Raw genomic sequence first — 11,142 nt, 5'->3', positions numbered from 1 at the left:
ATAGTACAGCAAATAGAGTTCAGTGGGACTGACTGGGATGGAGACATCCAGGACCAGGGGCTGTTTCTATCAGCCCCAGGAGAGGAGGAGGAGGAGGCACCCTCCGGCATGCCCAGCACTCTGGGCCACAGCTGCAGGGGGGACAGGAGCTGTTGAGAGGCAGCTACGCAGCATGGAGCTACACTCTTAACTCCACATCAGGAAATATAAGGTAACACACTGAAAACACTAATCTGACTGTCCTCTCCACCTTCCCATGATCTGTGGCCACTTAGGGAAATGCTTGGGGTGTCTGGTAGGCAGCTCAGCGAACACCACTGCTTACTGCATCCAACACTTTGCAATTACATGAATTATTTCATGTTGAAAGCCTTCATTGCTTCCACTCATTTGCTTCATCCCTTGACAATGCTCTGTAGCATAGCTGTTGGCTTCTCAAGCACTTATGGCTGCAATCTTGGGAGCAGGTACTCAAGACAACCTTGGGAGTGGTTACTCAAGATTGTTGTACTTATGGCTCTACCTTACTTGATCATCACCTCCAGAAAATCGCACTTGCCATGTGGTCTTCTCAGAGAAGATCAAATAGATGAATGCAATGCCAAATCGCCTCATATACTAATATGACAAGATACTATTAGGAAAGCCATTGAAAAGAAGAACTGTGACACAATAACAGAAGTAAATAGAAAAGCCAAAATAACAGGAGTGTAATCTTCTTTTGCAGACAACCAATATGTGTGTAAGGAAGTACTGAGTAGGATCTCAGAGTATTTTCTCATTTGTTATGGAGGGAAAAAAACCTGCCCAGAGGTACACACTCAGATTTTTAAAGGTAACTTTTGCTTCTCTGGAGGTGAATAAGTTAGCTAGAATCACAGCACAGCCCTGGACAAAGGAGTAATTGGTGCAAAGCACAAATTGTGATAAAGCCAAGAAATGAAAGGAGTATGTTTTGTATTACTCTTAGGATGTATTTGAAAGCTCCTAGATAATCTATTGTGAACTTTGGCATAATTAAGAAATTTAAATTATTAGTTTCTGAAAAAGGGCACTCCATGGGCATTTTCTGCAAAAGAGGAGAACTTGATAAGGAACATCCAACATAAAGGACAATTCTGTGCAGAAGGGGGGGAGGATGAGGTGCCTTTTAAAACACTAAAGAGGCAGAAAATGTATGTACCACGTAGACCCCCCCCTTTGGCAGCAAAGGCAGGGCTCACCTGGTTGTCAGAAGCAGTGAGCACAACAAGCTTGGACTAAAGTTGATGGTGCTCAGCACGGGTGAAATGAAGCTTGAAATGCCAGATTAATCTATAACAGGTATTCTGAGATCGCTCTGACATAGTTCAATCTAGAAAAATGCACAGGCCCAAATTCTCCAGCACAGTTTAAACTATTCACCTTGGAGAGAAGTTCAATCTGCTAATTATACATGACAATGTTGGATTAGCTAACCGATACCAAAATTTACTACTGCCTACTAAAAGTTGCTTTTGGCAGTGTTCAGTGTCAGAAGCAATAGCATTAGCTCTTCTGCTTTCTCACATTGCAGATGATGGAAGCTTTCAGGAAGATGAATTAAATTCTACTAACAGAAGAAAAAAGGGATCTAAACATTTGGAGAGAGACACAGTGAAATTCCACCTGGATTATTTCAAAGTGCTGCTATATCAGTACATGCAGAGATGTGCTGGTGCATGATCCTGAACCAAAAACTCAGTGGATCCAGGAGCACATTCCCCTTGGCAAGGAGAGCATGGCTGAATTGCTCCTGCCTCTCTGTTTTGGCAACTGCAAAGGTCCACAGGGACACATATTGGTGTTAGCACCTCTGTTATCGCTCATGTCTCACGCATCCATCACCTGGTCCCTGCAGCAGCTCGCCCACACTTGCCTGACACCCTGTGAGGTGCTATGACCCTGCACAGTGGTCCTGGGGACCCATGACACCATGGAGAGTCCACAGCTCCCTCCTGTGTGTCCCCTTTCCCACAGCCTGCTCCAGGAGGTGAGCAGAGTAGTTTGCCTCATGGCACCAGCCCAAGTGACCACCTCTGCTCACTTGTCCCATGTTCAGCTGGAAGCTGCACCTGCCAGCAAGACAAAAGCAGGAGCAAGTGGGTGAATAAATACTTCAGATAAGAGGGCTCCCTGAATGCCCTCACTGTCCTTATTCACTGGCCACAAGATGGTGCTTTTTTACCTCCCATTAGTTTAGAGCAAAGAACTGGGCAAAATTCATAATCTTCCTTTGGCCCACATGATACTTGTGTCTATATTTGTACTAGAAAACAAAACCACTGTAAAACCTGCAAAATAAAAGCCCCAAAACTCTATAGCAACAGGAAGACCATCTATAAGAAATTATCTTCAGATATTTCTTTCTCAGAAACGTCTTCTCCCTTTGCCTTTACTTGCAAAGCACACTTCCCAAAGAATTTGCTTGCACATAGCTAAAGAAACAACCAATTTGTCAAAGCAAAGACACACTGACAAACATCTAAGAACATCAGAACCAAACCCTAGCCATGAAGTTACTGCCTCATAAACGAGAACACACACACTTGAGCGTGACTAATTTGTGTTGTTTGGCTGACTGAATACTAAGCAAGTTAGGTTTGATGCCACTTGTACATACTGCACCAATATCATATTCTCTACCAGCTTTCACCATGCCTAGAATGGCAATGTAATTAAAATGGAAAGGTAAGTACAACAGAAAGCACATTTTCCCTTACTAAATGTAATTTGCAAAATAGATTTTCTATTTGGGTAAAAGTTTGTGTTTGCTTGTTTGTTTAAAACAACAACAACAACAAAAACTGACAAGTTTGGGTAATACTATCAAGAACAGCACTTTTAAAAAAATGGAAAATTCTTCCAGTTGTTAACAGAGTTAATCAAAGCAAATGACAAGCTTCCAATGGTTCTGCAATTCTTTCTAACACACTCATTACCTTAAAATAAATAAATAAATATAAAAAATAGTTTTTACACCTCTAGCTTTGTCTTGCTTCAGTAATAATCCGTTTTCCCAAAAGTTCTGGGCAACTGAGTTTTGGGGTGAAGGGTTTCTACCTTTTCACATAGAAAAGGATATAAGGATCCTCACCATCTTTCCCATTTGCCCTGTACTTTCTGTCCATTACAGACATTTATTTGTTGAAAATATTGCATTGATGTGTGGACAGAGATCTTACTGAGAAAACCGAAAATACAACAGGAATATATCTTGAGATACGAAACTATTTCTCCCTAAAGAAAAAAAGTGCATCAAAAGTTTGATCCAATCTTTCTCCAGCCAGGACAATGTAAGAACCAGCACCAACATTACTAGAATCTGTTGTCCATGTTAGATTTGTGATTTGATGTAGAATATTTGTCTGAGGAAATCCCTCTGACTGACAGGAACAAAATAAAAAATAAAAATAAGATAAAATAAAATAAAATAAAATAAAAAATAAAGTTTGTTAAACTGAAAGCAAGGACTGAGAGTTTTTAGAAGGGATGGAAACTTTGGCTGTCAACATAAGGGAGGCTCAGACACGTCTCAGCAGAGGATGGCTGTAAACAGAAACAACAAACTGCTTGAGTGTCTAGATTTTAAGACCAGAAGAAGACCATGAATATTACCTGGCTTCTTCTTTAATGTCAATTATCAAATAACATGTATTCATCCCAATAACTGTTCTTAGGCATTTTATTTTGAAGCAGATTAAGCTGTTGTGTGCTGTAGCAGGGAACAAGAGACCACCTGCCACCTGTGTCCGGTGGCTCTGCAATGACAGGGAAAGGTTATACTGAGGTGGCCAGGTCATCTTGTCATGTGATCCATGCTTTGTGCAACAGAAAATTGGAAAAAATCTAACTAAAAAATGTTTTGGGGTTGTAAAATTGAGAGCTGGGTCTTTCACATGTGACCCAAGCAGGGTCACACAGGCCAGTGGTTCACCTTGCAGCTGTAGTACGCTCAGGTGAGGCAAATCTCGGATACTTTAGGGAAAAATGGAAAAAAAAAAAAAACTATCTCAAGGCAACAGATTTCCAAGCCAAGGGGAGACCACAGAGTCTGCATTCCTTCCTTGCCCATCTAAGCACTGGAACTTTTCCGTTTAAACTAGCTTATATCATCTACAAGGTCTGCTTTGTATGCTGACTTACCAGGGCTGAAATGTCCCTCAAGGAGCAAAACCATAGCCATTAAAGAGCATGCTACAGAAATGCCATCACTGGACAGCCTTACTGGCTGTGTCTACATCTGGTTGACCATGCTTCTTTTTGCTATTATACCTGCAGCAAAGACAGACAGAGATATCGTGAGTGCCTTAACCTCTCTCTACTTTACACTGTGAGGTGATCTTCATCTGAACTGATGAAGCAGATTTTAGAGTCAGACTGTGCAGCACAAAACAAATCTAAACAAATATCTGACTCAGCTACTAAACTGAAAAAGCAGCAGCTTTGAGGAGGAAGTTGGCAGCACCACATAAAAATCCATGGATTGCTTCCAGCTACCCTCTTCGCCACTTACTCTAATTATTAGTCCCTGATCTCTAAATAGACTCTGTCTCAGGATTGCTTAAAAGAAATGTACATTTACATAACACCTTTTCCTCTTTCTTTCTAATTCACTTTTTCAACCTTAGACAAAAATCTACAGAGCATGTTAGGCCATTTCAGCCAAACTACATCCTGTATAAAAAAAAAAAAAAATTGCCTTAACCCACACATGGTGAATTCTTACTCTATTGTTTTATTAAATGGAACTGTGGCCTCTTTTTATTTTTTTTAGTACAAGTCTCATTAAGTTGTGGCTTCCTCAGCTACTGCGTTATGAATACACATAAAACAGCAGCTATTCTTTCTGTTCTGAACATTGGATTCAAAACCTAGCATTTATGGCTAACAAGGCTGTAGCAAACCACTGGGCCAGCTGATTTCCAATGATGTTGGGCTAGTGTCAAATGTTTCTGTAAGTGTGTTTAAATGAAAAATCAGTTTCTCAATCCAAGTGTATCTAAAATACTTTTTTTAATTTTGCGCAAATTCACAAATGATACAATATTTAAGTGTTGATTGTTTGTTTTTTAAACATACTGTACAGTCAGGTTACTTCAGTGTTTTACATCAAGGCACAGCACACTGTATTATACACACATGCCTTGCCAGGCAGCAGTTTAGTAGAATCCCCGAGTTTCGGCAGTAGTGCCAGGATAAATAGCAAGAATCACATATATGCTAGAAGATAAATAAATAATAGATGCTGTCACATTTTATTTGAAATAGAGTTGCATATAAAAAGAATATACAATAATTTAACTTGAATAACTAGATTCTCTTGTACTATACATAACAGAAGTGTTCTCATTTGTATTAAATAAAACATTTTTAATATTAGGATGCAAAATTAATCTTCTTTTTGGCTGTCTTGAATTATGGAGAAGAGCTCCTTTCATTAGAAATTAAAGTTGGATATTCAGTTTCATGTCAATCTGAAAGAAACAAACACAGAATTACTGATATGTCAATAATGAAATGTTACTGGTAAAATGGGGGAATAAGTCATTTCTACCCAACTGTGGTGTTTAGATAACTAGCTTCACAACACATTAACTAAGCAGATCATTTACAAAAGCTCTTCTTCACAGTTTAAACAAGGTGCACTTATATTTGTAATGTCTTTTTATACTGTTACTTGTCCTATTTTCCCCAGAGGTTTTCACTGTAGACCTGTTACTCACCAAGAAACACTAGAGCTCTGATAACTCAAGTTATCTGAAGGTTGCCTGCATTGAAGACCATTTAGTGCAACGTAGTTACCATATTCACATTACCATTCAGCTCTTTATATTTGAATGCTTCTTCTTCGCCTGCCGAAAGCCTTAGACCCCACGTTAGTTGGGACGAAGTTGTTCTTGCCCACTCCTCCTGACCTGCTCAGGAAGTCTGCCAGACGATGGGTCACGCAGGTTGCTGTGTTGCATGCCCTCTTCTGTGCTGTTACACTGCTTTTTGAAAGGAAAAACAAAAGTTAGTTCCCAACGTATCTACTCTGCATGCAACAGAATGTCAGTAACAGATCATATGCCTAGGAAAGATTTTTCTATAAAAGCAAGCAGGCTTGCTGAGCAGCAAGCATTTACAACTTCAGTGAGCTTTGCTAACAAGCTCTAAAAGCTGCATCTTTATGTTTTTCTAAGTGTCAGGATCAGTTTACAAAAGGTAGCTGAGCCACCTTCTCGGGCGATTGGACCACACCAGACTTTTAGGGATGCCTGAGCTGTTTCTTACCTCTGGCAAGTCACCACAGCTAGCAGAAAGCTGCTGATAAGGTGCAGATCTGTGGCATTTAACCAATCTCCCTTTCCACCAAAAATTTAAATCTGTGTTTTGTTTGCAGTGCTGCTGAAGGATGGTAGCAGAAGCTGATCACTAACTTCTCAGGTCAGCACCATAACACCCAGAAGAGATACGAAATTCTAGCATCACTGGCCAACGGGAATTGTTTTTTTTTTCCCCCCAGTGATGCTGCTAGGGCTGTACCTGCACAGCAGCCAACCATTTGCTCCTACCCTTTCTTTCAGAGCTGAACCACACATAAACATACTACTTCTGCACATCTAATTGGGATATGGAAACACCATTCCTGCCATCAGACTCCAGTCTATTACAGCACATCGCCATGCAAATAGTACACTTACATCAGGATTTCTTCTGATAATAATTTTGCAACAAAGGACTTCATGGCATACACGTTCATATGGCCCTTGCTTGGAATAGTTTTCTACTAAAGCAAGGACTTTTTCTTGGAGAAGGAGGGATTTTGCTCATTTAAGCATTACAGAACTGTTCATTAACAACTAATATTGTTTATAACATCAATGTAATGTTTTGGAACAGGCTTCTGATTACAGGATAGCTGTGGTGCTGCACAGGAAAACTAGAAAGAAGGATATGTAACATGTCTGTGAGAAATAGCTAAAGAAATAGTCATTTTTTAAAAGAGGCTACAATATTTAAACATTAAGCAAAAAGAAAAAAAAAAGAAAAAAGCTTTGTCTCCTAATTCACATTCCACACACACTATATTGTCTTAAAGTAATATAAATATTTTTAATACACTTGGGTTTCAAGTATACTAGTGTGAAGACCTATTATAAAATTAAAAGGAAAAAGGAAGAGAACATTAAATTCTTACCTGGAAGTGTTCAGTACTCAGCTTAAAACAGGATTACAATTCTAGTTTGAACAGCTCTGTATGAGCCCTTCCTGATTGCTTTGTTTCTCAGGATCTTTACCAATAGGATTGTATGCATAATTTGGTTACATGTGTACAATATCTGAGAAATTGAAATTATACTCCTATCTTATTGCACTTCATCACCTTCCTAAATTATTCTAGACTTACTTGCATTTCCTCTCTTGAATATGAATAGAACTTTTGTAAAAATGTTTCTAGCCTTATCTAGAAGTCCCGCATTCTAAAACAAGTAAACCAAACAGATCTAATCCTTATAGAAAAATAGGTTTATTGAACAAGTGCATGGGCAGGCATGAAAGAAGAGTCTACTTGTACATTTAGTAGCCAGAAATGAACCCTGTCTAGATTTTTTTTTTAATCAATGTCTAAGAAAATCATTTGAAGTCTCAATGCAGTGCTGTTCATTTTTATTTATTTTTCCCCTAGCTTGTTATGTGTGTTATGTTCTGTCTTCCTAACATTAAGGTCCATCTCAAACATTCTCTGTCGAAAACAGAATCAAAAGAACATAGCAAAGTTAGCAATCAGAGTTAGATCCACATGCATCAGGTTAAAAAAAAGGGAGAAGGGCAGAAATAAGCATGTCTAGTTGTTTCCTAGGGGTTCCCCATAGTTTGCATAGCGTTCATGTTCCAGGTCACTCAGCACATTTCTTTTCTTGCCAGGAGTTCCAGCCCCGACGTCAGTACGAGGGTAAGTTTGCAATTTGTGCAATTCTTGAGACAGTTTGCCCAGCACACAAGTACTCAGACTGGCACAGCGTTTGGAAATAGGTCTATCCAGGCTGCAGGGGGAAAAAAAACATGCCCAAAAGAAGAATAATCTCAAACATGCATGGTCATGCATTTCTTCCCTAGACAAATATATACAGTTAGGAAAAATCAAAAGAAAAAAAAAAAGATAATATAAAAATAATCTCTCCACATCACATTCCATGCAAGGAAGGTTCATACAAATGCAGTTAGAAGGAAAACACTATCTTTTTCCAATGAATACATTTTGTCGATAAAGCAAGTTGATTAGCCTTTCAGATGCTCACAGTTAGGGGACAAAAAGATTTTAGTTTCAAGATATTCAGCATGCTGTTTAGTCTCTCATACATCACCATGCTTGCAATACAAATTCTGTTAGGATAATGCAAATGTTCTTGCATGCCTTTGCTCTAGGGGGGAGAGTGGCGCTGCGTGCATTAGGAGGAACACCTCCCCTCTGCCAGGGACTTTCCATGCCTTACAACAGCATGCACTTTCACGACAGAGAATCCAAGAGTGATTGAATGGCCTCTAACATTCCCACTAGGAAAACATACCTTTTGCTGCCATGTTTTAATATAACCCCCTCATTCAAGCTCAAATCGCCCTCCACATTCAGTCGTAAGAGACAGATAGAAGCAGGTTAACTACGTGGAAGCCATTCTCCTGATACCATTGTTAGGATGTTTCTGCATTATCCTTTACCAATTAGGTGACCACAGTTAGCCATAACCACCCCCCCCCCAAAAAAAAAAAAAAAATTTACTTGACTTGCAGAGGGTCTGCTCAGATGGCTCTTGCCAGGTATCAAACATTTAACACTGCCCAAGTGCCCTTCTTCCACCCCAGGACCACAGTCCTTACCTGTTCCCCTCAGAGGCTTGCTCCAGTTCTTCTGCTGTCATCTGTATGAACTCTTTCACCAGTGCATTTAATAGTCTCCGAGCTTCATAATCACTGAGCGTCACTCTGTCTGTTATGGACTCCAAGCCAGGTCTACGCGGAGGCAAGCAAAATAGGATGAATACAGCCCAGTTTGCTATAGAGAGGGAGTGGAGTTTGTCACACTTTGCTGTGTGTCATTGACAGTGTCTTTCACTGGTGTGAATATGTAAATCGCGCTCGTGCACAGCATTAGGGGGTTTATATACGTAGTTAAGAAAAGACAGTATCATAAATAGCATTAGAAGAAGCTAGCTTTTGGTAGCCCTTTCTCCTCCTAGGTCTCTAAAGGAGATTAAGTATTTCCATACCATTCAGATCAAGCACTCGGCAACAGGACCAGCTTCTTACCTGACTGGAGCTGCTTGGAAGCTATCCATCTGGCACATGACCAAGGCATAAACAGCAAGGAAAGATGAAATCTTCAGCATAACCATGATTTCCTCTCTACAACAAAGAGGTACATCAAGCAATGGCTGTTTTCCAACCCTCTCAATCTTATAAGGTCACAATTTCCTAGCTTCAAGTAGCACAAATGCTAACAGCTTTTATTTTCAATGTTGCCTTTTCACTTCTGTTGATCATTCACATTTTGCTTTGGTTTTCTCAGAATTTTAAAATAGCTTAGCACTATTACAGGGGATAAAAATGCAGCTTTTTGGAGTTGAAGTTCTGTACAGCAGCATTCAACTTAATGCAGACTTTCTCTTAAACTGGCTGAACACACATTCCTCTGACTAACTACTGCATACAATGTCATATTCAGTGTGTCCATCATGAACGGGCAGCCATGGGAAAAGAGTTGGGGGAAGAGAGAGAGAGAGAGAAATGCTTAGCATAAAACATTTTAACAGTACTGCTGTTAGCGCTTTGTCCAAAACTGCTTGCTTTTCGGCAGTTAACACACTAATATCCCAGCTTAGGTCATGCTAATTTCAAAAAAGCATTCCTATTCTGAAATCAGAAAAAGAGTAAGTTTCATTAAAAAAAAAAAAAAAAAGCAGTCACAAGAACAAAGCCCGCAGAAGAAATTTTCATCGATTTGCTTTGAGATACACCTCTGCTCCTCAAAGCACCGGTTTCTTCGGCTCAGATGAGCACCCCTGCGACTACCCCAGGAGTTTCGGTTTTGTTAGCTCCCGGTTCTCGACCCGGGTTTTCTCCCAGGTGCTGTCCCGCGACAGGGAGAACGAGCGAGAGACCGAGGGCCAAGTTCTCTCCCCTGCATACGCACACACACTTCCGCGCATACGGACCCGCACCTCCGCAAACAGCAGCGCGTTACGGCCCCGAGCAAAGCTCCGCAACCCGGCGTGGAGACGGGACGCGGGGAAGCCTCCGGAGGCGGCGCTGCTGGAGAGCTGCTGCTGCTGCTGCTACAGCAGCAGCAGCAGCAGCAGGCAGTGCGCGGTGCTTACCGGCGGTGCGGTGCGGTGCAGAGGCCGGTGGCGCCGCCGAGCCGCGGTGCCGCGCGCTGCCCGCCCGCTGCCCTTTATCCCTGCCGCCGCAGCAGCCTGCGTGGGCGCCCGCGGGGCCCCGCCAACCAATCGCCGCCCCTGCCGCCCGGCCCGGCGTTGACGTCATGCCCCGCTCCGTGACCGTCCCATTCACAAAAATCCGCCGGCGGCGGGGCCGGAGGGGGGGGGGCAATTCACGGCGCCCCCGCGGGCCGATCCCCGCCGCTCTCCCGGCGCCCCGACGGCTGCGTTCGGGCGGGCGGGGGCCCGGGGCGCGAAGCCGGGGCAGGGGCGCAGGGCAAGGACGGGAGGGGCGCCCCTCGGCCGCCCTAGCGTCCCCGGCAGGGAGGGGGCGCTTTGGGGCCGCAGCCCGGCGCTACTCCGCGGAGCGAGGGGCCTTGGGCAGCCGACCCTCGAGGAAATCCTCACCACCACCGTCATCCTCACCACCATCATCATCATCCTCACCACCACCGTCATCCTCACCATCATCATCATCCTCACCACCATCATCATCACCACGGCCACCGCCGTAAGGCGCCTCTCCCGGGCAGGTGCACGGGAAGACACCCGGGGCGGGGGCCGAGCCCCGCCGGCGGTAGCGGATTACCGGGCAGCTGCCCGCCGCCTCATGCATCACCCGCGGAGGGCCCTTTGTCAGGGCGCGGCGGGGCTGCACCTGCCGGCAGGATGTTTGCCGAGGGGGGGCGGCGCGGCCGGGGCCGGG

The 11,142-nt window shown here is 42.9% G+C and overlaps 1 protein-coding gene across 4 annotated transcripts; it reads right to left on the bottom strand.

Annotated features, from left to right (window-relative positions):
- Positions 1-5,264: 5,264 nt before the first annotated feature.
- On the bottom strand, positions 5,265-10,495 carry CALCB (calcitonin related polypeptide beta). Of its 4 annotated transcripts, none has more exons than XM_035550102.2 (5): positions 10,377-10,495; positions 9,310-9,405; positions 8,881-9,012; positions 5,838-6,011; positions 5,265-5,495 (listed from the first exon to the last, which is right to left on the bottom strand). In XM_035550102.2, the coding sequence occupies exons 2-4, from the start codon at positions 9,393-9,395 to the stop codon at positions 5,849-5,851; spliced, it is 381 nt and encodes a 126-aa protein (XP_035405995.1). In that variant the 5' UTR covers positions 9,396-9,405; positions 10,377-10,495; the 3' UTR covers positions 5,265-5,495; positions 5,838-5,848. The 4 variants fall into 4 exon arrangements, with proteins under 4 accessions (XP_035405995.1, XP_035405996.1, XP_035405993.1 ...); XM_035550103.2 differs by having other exon boundaries at positions 5,838-6,008; XM_035550100.2 differs by lacking the exons at positions 5,265-5,495; positions 5,838-6,011 and adding an exon at positions 7,535-8,048.
- Positions 10,496-11,142: the final 647 nt, after the last annotated feature.

The sequence above is a fragment of the Cygnus atratus genome, chromosome 5, assembly GCF_013377495.2.
Source record: "Cygnus atratus isolate AKBS03 ecotype Queensland, Australia chromosome 5, CAtr_DNAZoo_HiC_assembly, whole genome shotgun sequence".
NCBI classification, from domain to species: domain Eukaryota; kingdom Metazoa; phylum Chordata; class Aves; order Anseriformes; family Anatidae; genus Cygnus; species Cygnus atratus.
This window is presented reverse-complemented; position numbering and strand designations above follow the sequence as displayed.

Coding starts and splice junctions, on each gene's coding strand:
- CALCB (XM_035550100.2), bottom strand. CDS start 9,395: ATGGTTATGCTGAAGATTTCATCTTTCCTTGCTGTTTATGCCTTGGTC. Junction 9,013..9,309: donor TTCCAAGCAGCTCCAGTCAG/GTAAGAAGCTGG, acceptor GCCTCCGCGTAG/ACCTGGCTTGGAGTCCATAA. Junction 8,049..8,880: donor CAAGCCTCTGAGGGGAACAG/GTAAGGACTGTG, acceptor TTCCCCCTGCAG/CCTGGATAGACCTATTTCCA.